Source organism: Macrotis lagotis, chromosome 7, assembly GCF_037893015.1.
Source record: "Macrotis lagotis isolate mMagLag1 chromosome 7, bilby.v1.9.chrom.fasta, whole genome shotgun sequence".
Taxonomy (NCBI): Eukaryota; Metazoa; Chordata; class Mammalia; order Peramelemorphia; family Peramelidae; genus Macrotis; species Macrotis lagotis.
This window is the reverse complement of record NC_133664.1, coordinates 200,969,333-200,988,187: the sequence shown is the minus strand read 5'-3', so window position 1 is coordinate 200,988,187 and position 18,855 is coordinate 200,969,333. Positions and strand designations below refer to the sequence as shown.

Sequence of the window (18,855 nt, the reverse complement as noted above, 5' to 3'; positions counted from 1 at the left end):
ATTTAAGGAATGTCTCAATTCTATGAAACTCAGCTATCATAGAAGAACAAGTTTGGTGTAGGGGCTGGCTACCTTCTTGTTTCCTGGGCCCTTTTTTACTCCCTTCCCCATCCTTAGAAAAATCTTTACCCAACACACTCTAATTTCACCCATGGGGTGGTTAGGTGGTACAGTGCATAGAGCACCAGCTCTGGAGTCAGGAGTACCTGGGTTCAAATCCAGCCTCAGACACTTAATGATTACCTAGCTGTGTGGCCTTGGGCAAATCACTTAACCCCATTGCTTTGCAAAAACCTAAAAAAAAAAAAGATACTGACCCATCGAGGCTCATCAACTGGGGGGATGGTTGAACAAATTGTGGTATATGAATGTGATGGAACATTATTGTTCTCTAAGAACTCAAGTGGATCAGGACTTCAGAAAAGCCTTGAAAGATTTGCATGAACTGATGTTGAATAAAGTGAGCCAGAACCGGATTATACACATCAATAGGGATATTGGGTGATGATCAAGTATGATGAACTTGTCATTTCAGCAGTCTAATAAAAGACAATTCTAGAAGATTTGTGATGGAAAATGCCATCCATATCCAGAGGGAGAACTCTGGAGTTTAAATACTTCAAAGTTTACTACTTTCAATTTTTAAAAGTGTTTTATGTATTTAAGTAATTATTTTCTAATGTTTTTTCCTTTCATTTGGATTTTATCCTTTCACAACAGGATTAATATGGATCTAATTATATAATTTTACATGTAGAGCCTATATCAGATTGCTGTCAGGAGGAGGAGGGAGGGCGAAAAATGTAACTCACAACCTTGTAAAAAAATAGTGAGAGCTTCTGTTACATATTGTTGGGAAAAACAAAAATATATTAAATATATTAAATATGAAAATATATTAAATATTGACTAATCTTTCCTTCCTTTCCCAGCCCGAATCCTAGAAAATTTCTATCCAACTACTCTAGCACCTCTGCCAAGAAAACCCTAAGGGGTTATGAAGAGTTGGACATAACCATAACAACAAAAGTTTATGCAATTTCCTTCTCTAGAAAGCCCTTCCTAAGTTGGGCTGTGGGAAATCTGGGACACTACACTGTTGGTGGAGCTGTGAACTCATCCAACCTTTCTGGAGAGAAATTTGGAACTATGCCCAAAGGACAACAAAAATGAGCATACCCTTTGACCCAGCAATACCACTACTGGGTCTATACCCTGAAGAGATGATAAATAAGGGTAGAAAGCCCTTCCTATTTAGTCTCAATTGCTAGTGCCCTTCCATCCTACTTTGTCTGTATTCTGTTTGAACTACAATAGGTACATCTTAAAGAAATGCCCATTATCTTCTGGAGAGGACATAAGCTCCTAGAGAGTAAAGGACTTTGTGTGATCAGCACCTAGAAAGACTATTATCAAGGATATATATCACAGACACTCCTTACTGCCTGTTGACTTTAATCCCCAAAGGTAATTAGTCTGTGCATTTAGGAATTACCATTCAAACTCTCTCAAAGAATAAAAGATGGTACTGGACACTGTTCTCTTTCTCCTTTAGATAGAGATTGATTCCAGGGTCCCATAACTGAGGTCCTCGAGTCCTTTCTCTAGTTCTTGATTATCCTCCCCACCTGTGGCTCCCAGAATCAAGTTAAAATTTCTAAAAGAAGGATCCCAACAGACCAAGGAATGTGATTACAGGAAAATTCCTGGGAAGTCCACAAATCTTTTTTATTTGTAAAAAAAAAAAAAAAAAAAAAAAAAGAGCACAGGCAAACATATTACATAGCAAGAAGAGTCAAACTTGGCTCAATTATTTCCATAGGGTCCCCTCTCCTTACACGACAGGGATGGGAAGAAGGCGTTTTAAGGCCTTTTGACTTCGGGTAGATGCTCGTCGGATAGGGGTTGTCTTCTTAGGTGTTTGGTCATCTTCTGTCATCTCTGCTAAGCACTCTGAGGAAGAGAAGATTGGAAAGTCAAAGCATGAATGTAATGAATGGTCACCAAAACCAGATTAGCTATGGATGGAGAGAGCACTGACTGGAATTCCAGAGGTTTGAGTTCTTAATTTAACTTCACTCGATATTTAGGGGTCTGGGCCTTGATGGCCTTTCAGGACTCTTTCCTTTCTGTGGCTCTTGGTGTTCCCTGTCATCCATTTCAAATCATGGGGCAATGACATCTTCTAGTTTGGGATGATTCATTATAGGCCTTGGCTACTTGTGCACTTTTATATTGGGGGTTTAACACATTTACCTTCCTCACTGGATTCATCACTGGAAAAGACGATTGCAGTCTTCTTAGAAACTGGCTTTCTGGTGTTTGGCCGATGTTTGGTAGTGCCCCGAGGTTGAGGTGTAACAAAATCATTGTCTGAGGCAACTGAGGGGCAGCTTTGGCGAGAGGTGTCTAGAGTCACAGCAATGAGACGAGACATGGATGAGGGTCAGGATTTAGTCACAAGGTTCTTAGTGGAGAGACTTCCCTTTCTCTTCTACATTTCATTTCTTTTTCAAAATTACAATTTAAAAAAATTAATGAAAATCTTTTCTCTTTCTCCTATCCCCTATGCTACATACAAGAAAAATAAAACTCTTTTGCAAGATATGCAGTCAAGCAAAAAAAATTCTCCCACTTAATATGTCTCAGTCTATACTCCTGAGTCCATCACTTCTCTGATAGGGACAACATTAGTCCTCTGAATTGGTCAAAGTTCTTAAATCTTTCAAAGATTTTTACAAGAGAAAAGAGTCTTTTCATGAGTACTGTTATTATACAAATCATTCTTGGGGGAACTAGGTGGCTCAGTGGACAGAACACTGGCCCTGTAGTTAGGAGGACCTAAGTTCAAATCTAGCCTCAGATACTTAATAATTACCTAGTCACTCCCCTGCCTGGTTGGGGGGGGAATCTTTTTCCCCCTAGCCCTATAGATTTTTTAATTGCTTCTGATCTCTTTTATCTAGAGATTTCAATGGAATATTGAAGATGATCTTGATCAACCTGTATCTGAGCAGGATACAGAAAACTTAATAATTGCCTACCTAGGAACAGCTAATATTTACCAAGCTGTGTGACCTTGGGCAAGTCATTTAACCCCACTGCCTTGCAAAAAAGAAAAATAAAATCATTCTCTTGGTTCTGCTCACTTTATTCTGTCAGTACATGCATCTCTTTCATCATTTCTTATAGCACAGCAGTGCATTATATTCATGCATCATAATTTGTTCAGTCAGTATTCACTTAATAAGCACCCTGACTTCAGTTCTTTGCCACCAAAGAATTGCCATTATTTTTGTACATATGGATCCTTTTCCTCTTTCTCTGACCTCTATGGAGTATAGGTTTAATAATGGGTCAATGGGTTTATGTATATATAGTTTGATAACTTTATGGTCACAGTTCCAAATTGCTTTGGGAGAACTGCTGGATCAATTTATATAAAACGCCACACTGTATTAAATGTACCTGATTTTCTCACAACTACTCAAGAATTTTTTATATTTTCTCTTTCCCCCCCCCAGCTCTGATAATTCAATCCCAATTGGGGGTGGGGTATGGTGGTGGTGGTGACATAGGACCTCAAAATTGCTTTTAATTATGGGACATTTTTTATATGGTTAAAAGTTTGAATTTTTTCCTCTGAAAACTGCCTATTCATATCATTTATTAATTGGGAAATGGCTTATTGTTAAAAAAAATTTGACTCAGATCCCTATGACATTTATCAGATAAATCTGATACTCCTCCCAGTTATCTAGCTGCATTGGTTTTGTGTGTGCCAAAAACTTTTTAATTTTACATAGTCAAATGACCCATTTTTACCTTGTGTGAATTCTTCCCTATTCATAGATCTGAAAGGTCGTTCCTTCCCTGCTCCTCTTCTGTGTACATCATATAACCATTTGGAACTTAATCCTTGTATATGCTTTGAGCTGCTAGTTTCTGCCTGTTTTCCCCAGATTGCTTTTACATTTTTTTAAGCTTTTGTTGAACTCTGTGCTTGTCCTACATTTCTTTTTTTCTTTTTCTTTTTTTTAGATTTTTGCAAGACAATAGGGTTAAGTGGCTTGCCCAAGGCTGCACAGCTTTATTATTAAGTGTCTGAGGCCAGATTTGAAGTCAGGTACTCCTGACTACAGGGCCAGTGCTCTATCCACTGCACCACCTAGTCCTACATTTCTAACCCGTGTCCAAACCATTAATTCTTTCATGTTTTAACTTGAGCTATCTCATATACCGCTAGTATGTCTTCTAGTTGATGGTTGGGATGGTTGATCAGCATCTTGATCAGTCTCAGGTTCCTGGGTTCCATCTAGTCCTCGTGTGTGGCAGGCTTGAAGTTTTTGTTCAAATTCATCCACCAGAGCCTGAAGTAAGAGGGAAGGAATCAAAAAAAGATCTGGAAATAGTTATTGCCAGATAGGACAAATAAATAAAGTCTGGGAACAATTCAAGCCCTAAAATCTTATTTGCTCAGAGGGCAAGAGAAATGTTTATACTGTAGCATCAGGAAAGAGGAGTTATGGGCTCTACTCACCTTGACCTCGGGCTTTGCCCAGCGACGAAGTTTGCTGACAGCCGCAAGGAAGGCATTGAAGATGGTCTCATCAGACAATTTGTCTCCGAAGCACTCAAAATTGTCTTGCATCTTACGAAGGCCTCGCTCTGTGAGGGGTAGCGTTGACAAACAGTAGGCCAGGTCTCTGTGTTGCCTCTCAGTCCTGAGGACAGATAAGAATTTATGAGAATAGAGAGACACAAGCATCCAAGCAAGCAATCAAAAAAGTATTTGCTAAAGGCTCACAGTATGCCAGATACAGTAGATCCTAATACAAGAGTCAGTGGTTGCTCTCACAGAGTTTATGCTTCACTGGGACCACATGATGTGTACATGGGTAAGTGATTACAGGAGAGGTGTTCAAAGAGAAGTATACATAGCATATACAAAAATAATACTGTGGGGTAGAGGGCACTAAGAGCTGGAGAACCAAGGAAGGGCCTCTTGGAGGAAATGGCACTTGAGCCAAACCCTGAAGGGAACTAGGGTTTCCAAGAGGCCCAGGTAAAGGGAAAAAGACGACCTAATCATCTTGCCTTTAAATGCCAAAATGGGAATTAGTATTTAAATCTAAAGTATTTAAATCTAAAGGCAACTGTAATACAATGAGGCTTCTTGAGTAGAAGAGTGACAAGCTATCAGGAAATTAGATATTGACTGGATGTGTGGAGCTTAATTTATGAGTTATTGTAATATTCTGAGAAGTGATAAGAATCTGGATGTCTCCCATGTGCTTCTGTCATTCTAGGATCCTAAATCCAGAGCAGGAATGGAACATAAGAGGTCACTGAGTCCAAACCCAAAGACATTAAAGAACTTGCCAGAAATTACATAGGTACTAAGTCACAGAATCATGATTAAGTTCATATTAAGCCCAGCCTTCTTTCCACTGTAGTACCAGATACCCTGTGGTCTTATCATGCACAGCTCTATGGGCTGGGATGGGAGGGGGAGGACGAAGGTCTCTTTCCCTAATAGGCTCCTTCTACACTTTGTTCACCATACCGAGCTGTTCTGAACCTCTGGCACAGCTTCTCCACCAGACTCTCTGTTTGCTTGTCCTTGGTGATGTAGGACAGAAGTTGCCTGTGAAGAAGAGAAGAATTGTGACTCCTTCATAAATAAATCTGACCACCAAGTTGCTCCCTTGCCTGGTTAGGGGGATCCCCCCCCCCAGTTCTATAGATTTCTAATTGTTTCTAATCTCTCTTATCTAGAGATTTCAATGGAATCTTGAAGGTGATCTTTACCAACCTGTATCTGAGCAGGATACAGAAACCAAGAGAACAATTTTAAAAGAACTAGACTTTTGGAGGTCAGAGAGAAAAGATATTCTCTACAACAACCCAAGCAAGTCCTACTCTGGCATACTACCTTCCATGAAGGTCTTTAAAAACCCTTAGGAGTTGACAGAATCAAGCCAATGATCTGCCTCCTGGACCAAAGAGAAGTTATCTTCCACATGATCTTTCAAGTACTTGAAGACAGATCCTACTGCCTTTCACTCTTCTCCAAGTTCCTAGAGGGGTCCCTATCATGTCATAGGGAAAGCCCAAGGGGAGGCTTGTGGCCCAGGGCAAGCACCTCATGATGGTATGGAAAGGTTCCTCCTCCACTCCACTTTCAGGATCAGACAGACGACTTATAATATCAGGAAGGAGATTGTAGACTACATTGCCCTGCAGGAAAGGCAAACAGGCAGCTGGAAGAACCTGATGGCATGTGTACCCCCAGTCCAACACACTTTCCTCTGGATGGGTTCACCCCCTCACCTTGCCAGCAAGCTCATTGAAAAAGTTCTTCGCTAGAGCAGCAACTTCAGGTTCTGGGTCAATAAGTAATACAGCCATCTCGCTCACCTGCCCCTTCACCCTCACCATGTCCTTCAGGATCAGGTGGGTCATCACTAGCCCTGCTGTTTTCCGAACTTGAGAAGCTGGATCCCGAAGTCTAGGGCAGACAGAATCAGTGGGAAACCTCAGGACCAGTTGCATTTAGGGAAAGGGAAGTTTTCCCAGTAGAGAGCAAGGTCTGGGATGTGTACCAAAACAACTAATTCTTCTTATTTTAAAGTCAAGAAATCCCCAAAGCATGAATCTTCATCACCCTTCATGATTATTTAAAAAGTGACTTCAGAGGTCCATAGCCTAGAGGCAATCATCAATGTTTTGTCTTAGAAAGGCAGGTCAGCAATGAGATTAGTCTCAAATCAACATATGAAATAAAAGCTTCCAAAATATACTCAGAGTAATGAGGAAGACAGTTTCTTGCCTGAATTTCAGGTTCCTAGCCTGGGGTGATAACTGTCTAGCATGGTGTGGTCTTACCTAGCATACAGGTTAGGAGTCCAGGGCTCTACCAGGTTGGGGAATCTGATAGCCAAATCCCCAATGGCCACCATGAGGTTGGATCGAACGACAGGAAGTGAAGACTTTTCCAGCATAGTGAAGAGGAGGCGGAGCTGGGAATCACAAAAAGTGGCACTGGGGGGGCAGAGAAAGGAAGGATACTCAAGGAAGTGATACCCCCTCAATTCTCTTTTAAAAGGTTTTGCCTTAAACCATGGCCTACCTGATCATGCAGAACTTGCCAAGAGCTAGTGAAGCGGCTGTAGAGAGGGTTGGGTCACTATAGAGACCTGGATTATTACAGATCTTGAGCAAAAGGGGCACAAAAGCAGAGAGTAACTGTCTGCCTGTTGGGAGAGAAAGGGATCAAATTTCAGGTTAGAGAAAGGCATTTGGTAATAACAACCTTTGATTCTGCAAATTCACTATGAGGATCATAGTCAAAAGATGCTATTAAAAGGAAAAAAATGTGCACAAAAAAACATACATAGCTACTTTATCTGTAATAGCAAAAAAAAAATCAGAAATACTCTCTACTTATTGACATCCATATATAAGGCAGTAGACAGAAAGCTGAGCTTTAGGAAGACCCAGGTTCAAATCCAACCAGAGACAAATATAAGTGTAAATGGTAATGACTCTTGGCAGGTCACTTAACCTTTCTCTGCTTCATTTTTATCAATTGTAAAATGAGGATCATAACATATTAACTAATTGTTTAGAAAAAGTAATTATAATAAATCATTTTATTATTATTATCGCAAATATGTATAATACCACCTCCCAGGGCTGTTGTGAGGATCAAATGAGATTATATTTGTAAAGACCTTAATAAAGGTTTTTTTCCCTTTATCTTTTATATATACTGTTGTATCAAAGTAGTTAGATACTATTGCACTATAAAAATAGGAAAAAATACAAAGAAATATGGGCAGATAGGAAGTGATACAAAGTAAAGATGACAGAATTAGAGGAGTGGCAACAAAATCTTTGTAAGCAGAGCAAATAAATCATTATTGTTATGATTTTAAGTTTGTATCCTATTTTTTCTAATAAATTCTTTTTCTGATGCCTTATTCTGGAGCACAGCAGGTGTTCTCTCTCTCTCTCTCCACACACACACACACACACACACACACACACACACACACACACACACACGATATATGTGAAGGCTAGAACTAGCCAAGTCTTATCCAAATTAGAAAGATTTTGCTTAAGAGATGCAGACATTGGTCTGTCCAATGACTAATCTAGCTAAATTTGAAGAGGCTGATCAAATGATGATGAATGAGCAATAGCAATTTATGCAGATTTTCTACTGCAACATGGAAGGTTTGTGAACTGCTGGTGAAGGAAATATTAACACCAACCACCTAATGAATCCTTGAATTTATATCTAAGTACTTATAATTTGAATTCTATAGTTTTATTCTGTCTTCCACCCCTTATTTATATTTATTTGTACTTATTGAAGACATTATTTAATTTACAATAAAAATAATTTTCTTTTTAAAAAAGCAAATTTGCCTGGGATGGAGGGATATCATTCTTCACCCTCATTTACCATCCAACAGCTCCATCTCGCAGATACTTCGGATCAGTTCTGCCTCTGTGTCATCAGCAGAGGCACCTACTAGGCCTAACTCCTCCTCCATGGTACTCTCATTGCTGGTATTCTAGTAAAGAGATTAGGAAATCACAAATTATTGGAACTGGTTAAGAAATCCTCAAACACTTTTATACTAGCCTTTATTCACTTTACTTTGTAGTTTGCTTCAGGAGAATTAACATTGCACACTGGATTAAAGGCAAAATTGGGAACAAAATACTGGTTTTATCTTCTACCCAAGGATTATTTCTAAAAGACAAATAATATAAGCCTTCAATTGAGAAAACATAAAGTTAAAAATTAGGTAACTTGGCCCAGGAAGCAAAGAATGTTACTCATGTTTCAAATAATTTGAGTATAAATTGTTACATCTCAGCTTAAATAAGGTCAACATACATTTATGTCTGTGTATGGGTGTATATGTACATACGTACACACATACACATACACAAAGCAACAACACACCTTCCTTAAGGCAGTAATACAATTTGTGGTATTTATATATACCACCCTATTCTTTGTGATGGGAAAAAGGCAAAGATGCACTCCCCCCCCCCATTTTATAGTTAAGACTACTGAGGTATCAAATGAAAAGACATATGTTCTGAAGCCACACAATGAATCTGGGAGTTGGGGGGGTAAGGGCTCAGATGGCTCATCTGACCTTTTCCTTCTGCCCTTTGGTCTTGGTTTCCTCCTGCTCTTCCCGCAGGACACGGCGTCGGCGAAGCTCACTGCTCACTGCCTGTTCTAAGTGTACCAGCTGTTGGAGGGCCACATCACCAGCCAAAGACAGCAGGTTCATTAGCAGAAAGGTGGGAAGTGTAGGTGCTGCTTCTGCAAGAGAATTGCACTTTAGGTTCCTTCATCCCAGATTTCTAATGTTTTCTTTATTTCTCATTTCTGGTCCTACTCTGATTTAGAAAAGGTGGGGTTCTCTACTTGGTTATGAATGTACATGAACGTAAAAGTCTATAAAAACAAATACTCAAAGCATATACATACACACACACACACACACACACACACACACACACACACACACACACATATCTCCCATCCTAAGTTTCAGTTCTCTGCTCCTTGGCAGCTAGTGCTCTAGGGAGGGTAGAAGCAGAGTCCAAAGAGTTAAACATCCCATGTCATCTTCCTGTTAAAGCATCCCCTCTTTCTAGGCACTCTCCCCACTTACTAGTGCCCTCCTCAGTTGGCTCCTGTATCCTCTCCAGTGTCTGCTTCCCACAACCTTGTAATATTTGAGCACAGATCACCTCAGGTCCTTCTGCTAGCTGGTAGATAAGGGTCACTGCCACCTCCTTGAAGGGGATCCAGAGTGGGTCAGGGTGGACAAAACCTAAAAGAAATTTAAGGAGTTATCTATTTCTTAAAGACATTTCCCCTGTCTTGGCATAGCTCTGTCTTGTCAACTTACCTTTAATCACCATTTCCCGGAGTCGTTCAAACAATCGGTGGTCTTGGGGCAGCCGAAATGGGGGGTGGCTTTTGCCCAGGCCAGGCTATGTAAACAAGAGGGTGATTTCTGAAGACACAAGATCATCTTTCCTACCCAACCCAGGCAATGTACAACCACCCTACACTCACCTTTTGGCTGTCAGAGATGTTGGCGATGGCCTGGCATACTTGCTGAGCCAGTCGATAATCCTGTTCTACCTTTTCTTCTAGTGCCACACTTACTAGTGTGTCCAGATTGCTGCCCACAATTTCTGGCTTTCCTCTGGGGGGAAAAAACATGGAGGTTCAGGATAATTAAATCAAAACATATATCCTAAATGTCTACTAAATGGTAAATGGGAAGTATAATGGAGTGTCCAATGAGCACAAAGAACCAGGAAGCATGATCTAGGCACAAGCCTTACAGTTATGGCAGCATCACACACATTACTCAGTTTGCTATTACTAGAAGGCAAAGGAAGAAAGCAAAGAATGCTTTCTTCAGACTTGGCTTCTTCTTTGTCTAAGTCCCCTGAGTCTCACTTTGCCATCATTCCAAGTAGCATGACAGAAGAGCAGCGTTCCAGGGGAGAGCAGGAAACCTTCTCAGTAACACGTTCCCATAGCAGTTGAGTTACTGCTGGCTTCAGTTCTCCTTTCTGCACAAATTCACACAACTGAAGAAAATAAAATATAAAGAGATTAAAAAAAAAAAAAGGAAGAAGGTTCCTTCCTCTCCCATTATTTCTCTGAATACTTGAGGAAAAGAACAAAGTTTCAAAAGCAAGGCAGTTGGGGCAGCTAGATGGCACAGAGAATAGAGCGCCAGTCCTGGAGTCAGGAGGACCTGAATTCAAATCTGGTTTCAGACATTTGATACTAGCTGTGTGACCCTGGGCAAGTCACTTAACCCTATAGCCCCACAAAAACAAAACAAAAAAGGCAAAATGGCACTAAGGGCAGGTGCTCTGTTTTTCCTAGGAAATACATAGGAACATATCAACTGTTCACACTTTGAATTAATAACTCCATCAGATAACTCCCAGGGCCTCAAGTCCTGTTCAACATGGACATTTCTACTAGGATAACTTTTTGGAAAATTTTTTTTATAAAGAATTTTAAAATGTTTTATAGTACCTTTCATTCTTACATGTCATTTTCAACATATTGACCCATTTAATTCTCCTTTGTAAGAAATAAAAAGTTCCTCCCCTAGTCTTCTTGACTAACATTAATTTTAATTAGAACTTAATTTTAAGTACTATATTATAGTATATATAGTATTTTTTCTGCTTCCTTCACTCTGTATCAATTCATGTCTTAACATATTTCTGAATTCACTGTATTCATAAGACACACATACATATATACATGCATATATGTATGCATATATACATACATATACACACACATATATAGATATGTGTGTGTGTGTGTGTGTGTGTGTGTGTGTGTGTGTGTACCTTTGCCCAACATTAGATCATTGGGCATTAATACTTTAGTGCTTTTTCTCAAACAACTTCAGTGTCCTCATAGTTTCTACAACATGATTATTTTTGACTTTTATCATTAGGTACCTTGTTAAATATGAAGGGACAGCGTGTCTAAAACTGAACTTCTCTTCACCTTCGTTTTTTATTTTCTTAATTCAAAGAATCACAAAATCTAAAAGCTAGAAGGAACCTCAAGAACAGTTTTAGTCCAGACCAAATCCAAATAAGACTTATACAATATTTCACATAACCAGTTAACCTAGAATTTGTCTCAAGATATTACAAGAGGGTGAATCTGCTACTTTTCAAAATAATCCATTCCACATCTGAATAGTTTTAAATAGTAGGTTGTTCCTTATATATAAGCCTAAATCCATCTCTTTGCAACTTCCACGTATTCTTAGCTCTGCTCTTGGGGACCAAGCCAAACAATTCTTTTTTTTTTTTTTACATTTTATTTGTTTTCCAATTATATACAATGAATATGTATCTATCATTTTTTATAAAGTTTTGAATTTTATAATTTTTTTCTCCCCTCCCTTCCCCCCCATAGAAGGCTGTCTGATAGTCTTTTACATTGTTTCCATGCTATACATTGAAGGAAATTGAATGTTATAAGAGTTAACATAAGAGTAAACCTAATCCCCCTCCCCACCAAGAAGATGAGAAACCTCAAGAATAGAGAGGAAAAAAATGTATTTCAGTCTGTGTTCAGACTCCAGTGCAAGCCAAGCAATTTCTGATCCCTCTTCTCCTGATGTTTCATACAGATGCAAAACCTTGGAGTCATTTTTGACTCTTTCTTTTTTAGTTATTTACCTTATCTTCCTTCTGATTGAAATATCTACCATTCTTTCCATCCCCATAGTCAGAATATTGGCCCAAATACCAATCATCTCATCCAGGTATTATTGCACCAGTCTACCTGCCTCCAATTTCTGATCTCTCTACAATCTACCCTACATACCTGTCAGCTTAATTTTCCTTAAGTAAAGATGACTACTTTTATACACTTTTAAGAATTTGTTCTCTAGTCATAGTGGTACAACATCTCTCTCCTTTACTTCTCCTGTAATTATTTTATGATGGGATCTTTTCTATTTAAAACACAGATCCATTTGGAATTTACTGTATTATGTGATGTAAAATGTAAATCTATATCTAATTTCTACCAGAACATGAAGTACACTAATGTATCATTTCAACCATGTTGGCGTTTTACTCCAAACTGCACACAGAAAAACAGCATACCCTTTGGGCAATATTACAATTAGGCATTTGATATTTCAAAAAAGTAGAAGATAATCTACAGGTATTTTTTTTTATATAAATGTTAACAATTTTCATGATTATTGATATTTTTGTTGGTGTAAAATGGGATTTAATAAAGCACTTACCTGATTCATCAATTGCCAAGTGGGAGAATTAGATAGCAAATGTCTCTTTCATGAATGCTAGCCTTCTATGATTCTAGTTATCTCCTTCAAAAATGTTCACAGATTTCTCACTGCCTGCAGTAATAATTAACTATGACAGTTCCTGTTTTTATAAGGTTTACAATGGAGTATAGCTATGCCAGCTGACCTTAGAACCTTTCTTGGTAGATTTCTAAGCCATCTATTGCTACTTCCCCTCCCAATTTACAGGGATTCCCAGTGGGGCAAGGATAGTGAAGCATTTCCTCAGTTTCAGTCATCTTGGTAATCTCAAAATTTTAGGGTAACAATGCTTTACATCAGTTTTGGAAGCCCTGATTTACAGGGGAAAAATAGGAATAAACTGGGTGTCACATTCAAAGTCCTCAATTATATCTTTCACTCATTCCACTGTAGTCAGACTGGGTCAATTCCCTTACTATCTTCCAAATATACCATTCTCTACCTCTGGATCTCTGTTCTGAGCTGAAATAAAACTCATTCTTCAAATCACAGATCAAATCCTGTGTCTTCTATTAAATTTTTCATAACTATTTCAAACCATATTAATATCTCTTCTTTAAATTCCTTCTCATAGATGTTACTGCCTATATTACTCCTTCTGTCACAAAACATAGCATCTTTTAATTCTATTTAAATGTTTCATGTATATTTTGTCTTTACAGGTGGATTGTAAACTCTTTTACTCTTTTTTTGAAGGGGATTTATTTATTTATTTTTTAGTTTTTGCAAGGCATTGGAGTTACGTGATTTGCCCAAGGTCACATGGCTAGGTAATTATTGTCTGAGGCCATATTTAAACTCAGGCCCTCCTGACTCTAGGGCTGGTGCTCTATCTGCTGAGCCACCTAGCTGCGCCCAAGGGGATTTAAAAGAAAAATGTATTTCTTTTGCATTCCTTATCCTACCTAAGTAGTACCCTGCACAAAGTAGAATTTCACTAAATAATTGAATAAATGTTTGAATATAGGACAAAATATGAAGATACTTACAATTTCTTCCAGACACTGAATTGTCCCAACTGAGGCATCCACCAGGAGCAGAGAGAGGTTTTGAATCAAAGCCTGAGCCTTGGCTCTGTGAGATCAGCAGTAAGCAAATTAATTTAATTAAAAAATTAATAGTTCATTTACAATTCCTTCATTTTTAGCTATTTTCCAGAAAAGTAGGGATTCCTAAAGAGACTGAACAACCTGGGTTATGGCCTGATTAGTGGGGTTTCTGGCTATGAAGAGTGGTAAACTAACATCATTGTCAGATGGCATTTCTGGGAAGTCTATTTTTCTTATAATCTATAGCCCTGAATTGCTTCTTCTAGAAGGGTTTCCTCATCACAACTGATTGACTAGAAAATCCCCACCAAAATAACCTGACCTTATAAAAATCAGTTAAGGGGGGATAGATGGGGAAGCTAGGTGGTGCAGTGGATAGAACACTGGCCCTGGAGTTAGGAGTTCAAATTCGACCTCAGAGTGTATGACTTTGGGCAACTCACATAACCCCATCACCTTGCCAAAAACAAAAACAAAAACAAAAACAACAACAACAAAAAGTAAAATACCTACTTTAAAAAAAAAGGGGACAGCTATGGAGAGGGATTTAAATACCTGGCAGAATCTCCTTTGGGGTGGAGGTAGAGCTGGCGGTAGGCATTGAGCACAGCTTCCCTAACACCAGGTTCCTTGGACCACACAAGGGGTAGCATTCGACGTACCCCCAACAGTGCCTGTGGTACTCCAAACTGGTAGACCGTTACGAAGAACTCAATCACCTCTTGTACCACTGAGGAGATAGATAAAGTAGTCATTCCTGCTCAACAAATTTCGAAGGAGCTGTTCTTTCTGACCTGTTGCATAGTTCTATGGATAGAAATTTTCCCACAATACAATTCCCACTCTATAAGATATTGCAAATAAAATTTGTCTGTAGTCAGTTCATGTAGGGATGTTACAAGTTAGTCAACCTAATGAGACAAAATCTTTATCCTTAAATAAACTATCTATGAAATACTGAAAGGATGGCTGCTTCAAACTTTAAACCCAGGAATTTTAGCCCTTTTCCCAGAGGGGCCCCAGCATACCAGAAGTGGTGTTTTCATACATCATTTTGCTGATGATACCAATGGCTTCAGTGACTTGCAAAGAAAAGTTGTAGGCATCCTGCAGATACTGTACTAGCATCTCTTGCTTCACTAATTCTTCCTTGTCACTGTTGTTCTCTACCATCCCATGTCTACCCTCAGATACAGCTTCCACAGAGGCTGTTTCATCTGGAGAAACCTGTAGATTCTTGTCCTGAGTGGAACTTGTGGGGCCTGGAATTGTGCATATTTTTTATTGGTAGTGAAATGAATGGTTATGAAAGCCAGGCAAACATCTTTAGGTCTTTCCCCTTTTTATTCATTTGTACTGTAATTGGACAACCTTCCCCCACAAAATAAAACCATGTGGCAGAGTGAATCTTTAAATCCTTAAAGGATTAAGGACTGAAGACTTCACATAGGTTCTTAAGACTACTGTTACTAATGCTAAGTGGGAAGGCGAAAAAGAGTATTACCTTTGAAGATGCTTCTAAGTAGATTCAGGATTCTAGTCTCTTCTGATTCTTCTTGATTCATATGATGAAAAGGTGCTTCTTCCTGGAAGCGGTGTACAGCTTCTTGGGTAAGAGTGATGGCATGCCTGTAAGAACCCATTTAGTCAGCAAAATTGAAGAGTAAAGTACCAAACTGTTCCCTTTAGACTGATTCAATCTCATTATAGCTTTCCTCAAGAGACAGTCCCAGTTTCAACAAATATGTAATGTTGTTGCCCCCCAAAACAGGGATACTACTATTTGCTTCGACATAACCTCTTGTTATATTTTCTTTTTTTTGTTATTCAAGAAATATTTTATTTATTTTGAGCTTTACAATTTTTCCCTAATCTTGCTTCCCTCCCCCCACTCCCACAGAAGGCAGTCTGTTCGTCTTTTTTTTTTAAGTTTTTGCAAGGCAATAGGGTTAAGTGGCTTGCCCAAGGCCACACAGCTAGGTAATTATTAAGTGTCTGAGGCCGGATTGGAACTCAGGTACTCCTGACTCCAGGGCCGGTGCTCTAACCACAGCGCCACCTAGCTGTCCCAGACTCTGTTAGTCTTTACATTGTTCCCATGGTATAAATTCATCTAAGTTGAATGTGATGAGAGAGAAATCATATCCTTAAGGAAGAAAAATAAAGTATAAGAGATAGCAAAATTACATAAAAGGATAAGTTTTTTCTAAGTTAAAGGTAATAGTCTTTGGTCTTTGTTTAAACTCCACAATTTTTTCTCTTGGTACAGATGGTATTCTCCATCGCAGATACCTTAAAATTGTCCCTAATTGTTGTGCTGATGGAATGATTAAGTCTATCAAGGTTGATTATTACCCCCTTGTTGCTATTAGGGTGTACAATGTTTTTCTGGTTCTGCTCATCTCACTCAGCATCATTTCATGAAAATCTCTCCAGGCTTCCCTGAATTCCCATCCCTCCTGGTTTCTAATAGAACAATAGTGTTCCATGACATACATATATACCACAGTTTGTTAAGCCATTCCCCAGCTGAAGGACATTCACTTAATTTCCAATTCTTTGCCACCACAAACAGAGGTGCTATGAATATTTTTGTACAAGTGATGTTTTTAACCTTTTTCATAATCTCTTCAGGTTATAGATCAGTAGTGGTATTGCTGGATCAAAGAATATGCACATTTTTGTTGCCCTTTGGACATAATTCCAAATTTCTCTCCAGAAAGGCTGGATGACTTCGCAGCAATGTATTTTCCACATCCCTTCCAACATTGATCACTGTCCTTTCTGGTCATATTGGCCAGTCTGAGAGGTATGTGGTTGTATGTCAGAGATGTTTTAATTTGGATTTCTCTAATAAGTAATGATTTAGAGCAATTTTTCACATGACTATGGATTGCTTTGATTTCTTCATCTGTAAATTGCCTTTGCATATCCTTTGATCATTTGTCAACTGGGGAATGGCTTTTTTTTTTTGAAAATTTGACTCAATTCTCTTTATATTTTAGAAATGAGTCCTTTTTCAGAAATACTAGTTGTAAAAATTGTTTCCCAATTGACATTTCTTTTACTCTTGGTTACAGTGGTTCTATCTGTGCAAAAGCTTTTTAATTTAATGTAATCAAAATTATCTAGTTTGCTTTTAATGATGTTCTCCATCTTTTCCTTGGTCATAAACTGCTTCCCTTTCCATAGATCTGACAGGTAAACTACTCCTTGATCTTTTAGTTTGCTCATAATAATGTTTTTTATGTCTAAATCCTGTATCCATTTGGATTTTATCTTGGTATAGGGTGTTGATCTTTTCTAAGTTTCTTCCATACTAACTTCTAATTTTCTCAACCATATTTTCAATAGATAAAAATTTCCGTCAAATTTTCCAGGAATTCAAATCAAACACAAAGCAATCTAGGGCTAGTTCCAAAAATCTAATCCTTTTGCAAAAAACTACCTTAAATCTGTTTTTTTAGGATTTTGCAAGGTAAATGGGGTTAAGTGGCTTGCCCAAGGCCACACAGCTAGATAATTATTAAGTGTCTGAGGTCGGATTTGAACCTGGGTACTCCTGACTCCAGGGGCCAGTGCTTTATCCACTGCGCCACCTAGCCGCCCCTCTTAAATCTGTTTTAAAAGTGTTTATGAAAATTGTAGGCTGGGCCCTGCCTGCGGCTCCCTCGTGGAGGGCTGGCACTGGGGCGGAGTCAGGCCGTGGCCGCCATGAGGCTGCCCAACATCCTGCTCACGGGTACACCAGGGGTTGGAAAGACCACACTAGAAAAAGAACTTGCATCAAGAACAGCACTGACATACATTAATGTGGGCGACTTAGCACAAGAAGGACAGTTATATGATGGCTTTGATGAAGAATACGAACATCCTATTTTGGATGAAGACAGAGTAGTTGATGAGTTAGAAAATAAAATGACGGAAGGTGGAATTATTGTTGATTACCATGGCTGTGACTTCTTTCCTGAATGATGGTTTCATATAGTTTTTGTGCTTCAAACAGATAATTCTGTGTTATATTCAAGACTTGAAAAGAGGGGATACAGTGTAAAGAAACTACAGGACAATATACAGTGTGAAATTTTCCAAATTCTTTATGAAGAAGCCATGGCCTCCTACAAGCAAGAAATAGTGCACGAGCTTCCAAGCAATGTATCAGAAGAACTAGAGAGTAATTTAGATCAGATAATGAAATGGATTGAACAGTGGATGAAAGATAATAATTGAACTTTGAAGGCAAAGCATGGATTTTCAAGGTGTTCTACAAATTATTTTCTTGATGACTTCTTCCTCCTTATGCAATAGGAATTAAGACAACATACACCAAATTTTACTATCCAGAACTGTGTTGTACAAGTGGCAGGTGGATAATATATAAGGTTGAGTTATGAGTAATTTTTTTTTTCTCCATGAGAAAACTGAGAGACCCCCAAATAAACGAAGAAGATATTAAGGATTTTTAAAGTTTATATATATTCAACATTCTCATTTATTTTGGTTACCTGCTAAAGAGTAAGCAAATTTGAGAAATTAGATGGAAATCTAATAATTGACATGAAAAAGAAAAATGAAGACTAGGAAGAACTGCTGACTTTGTAAATAAAAGAGCTTAAGGATAAAGCTATCAACATTACTTTAAGTGTTCTATTAGTGGTGAATGTTGTTTTTTAAATCTTGGAGTTGGTTATAAATTAGGATAGTCACAAAGTAAATGATGAGGCTTTAAAAAGAAAAAAAAGAAAATTGTAGGTTGTCAGCTGTCAAGAGAAGTGCTATCATGTTTAAATTTCAATAAATACCCAGTACAGGAAAGATTTCTGTGGTAAAGTGTCTATTTTTATTTTTCTATTCTTCTTTAAAAAGAGATCCAGTTTAAGAGAAGCCTGGAAAGACTTACA

At 38.4% G+C, this 18,855-nt stretch overlaps 1 protein-coding gene and 1 pseudogene across 4 annotated transcripts in view; one reads left to right on the top strand and one right to left on the bottom strand.

The window, feature by feature from the left end:
• Positions 1-1,738: 1,738 nt before the first annotated feature.
• NCAPD2 (non-SMC condensin I complex subunit D2) overlaps positions 1,739-18,855 on the bottom strand; it is a 43,357-nt gene continuing 26,240 nt past the window's right edge. For all 4 annotated transcript variants that reach the window (XM_074194444.1, XM_074194446.1, XM_074194445.1 and 1 more), the window contains 19 exons: positions 15,459-15,583; positions 14,983-15,216; positions 14,510-14,684; positions 13,895-13,979; positions 10,517-10,650; positions 10,124-10,256; positions 9,954-10,038; positions 9,714-9,875; positions 9,186-9,358; positions 8,477-8,588; positions 7,133-7,256; positions 6,889-7,044; positions 6,334-6,511; positions 6,146-6,240; positions 5,567-5,647; positions 4,541-4,724; positions 4,241-4,370; positions 2,257-2,409; positions 1,739-1,953 (listed from right to left, as the gene is read on the bottom strand). In XM_074194444.1, coding sequence (XP_074050545.1) covers positions 1,835-1,953; positions 2,257-2,409; positions 4,241-4,370; positions 4,541-4,724; positions 5,567-5,647; positions 6,146-6,240; positions 6,334-6,511; positions 6,889-7,044; positions 7,133-7,256; positions 8,477-8,588; positions 9,186-9,358; positions 9,714-9,875; positions 9,954-10,038; positions 10,124-10,256; positions 10,517-10,650; positions 13,895-13,979; positions 14,510-14,684; positions 14,983-15,216; positions 15,459-15,583 — 2,638 coding nt within the window. In that variant the 3' untranslated portion in view covers positions 1,739-1,834. The remainder of the gene's footprint in view (positions 1,954-2,256; positions 2,410-4,240; positions 4,371-4,540; positions 4,725-5,566; positions 5,648-6,145; positions 6,241-6,333; positions 6,512-6,888; positions 7,045-7,132; positions 7,257-8,476; positions 8,589-9,185; positions 9,359-9,713; positions 9,876-9,953; positions 10,039-10,123; positions 10,257-10,516; positions 10,651-13,894; positions 13,980-14,509; positions 14,685-14,982; positions 15,217-15,458; positions 15,584-18,855) is intronic.
• Positions 17,669-18,342, top strand: LOC141493294 (adenylate kinase isoenzyme 6 pseudogene; annotated as a pseudogene).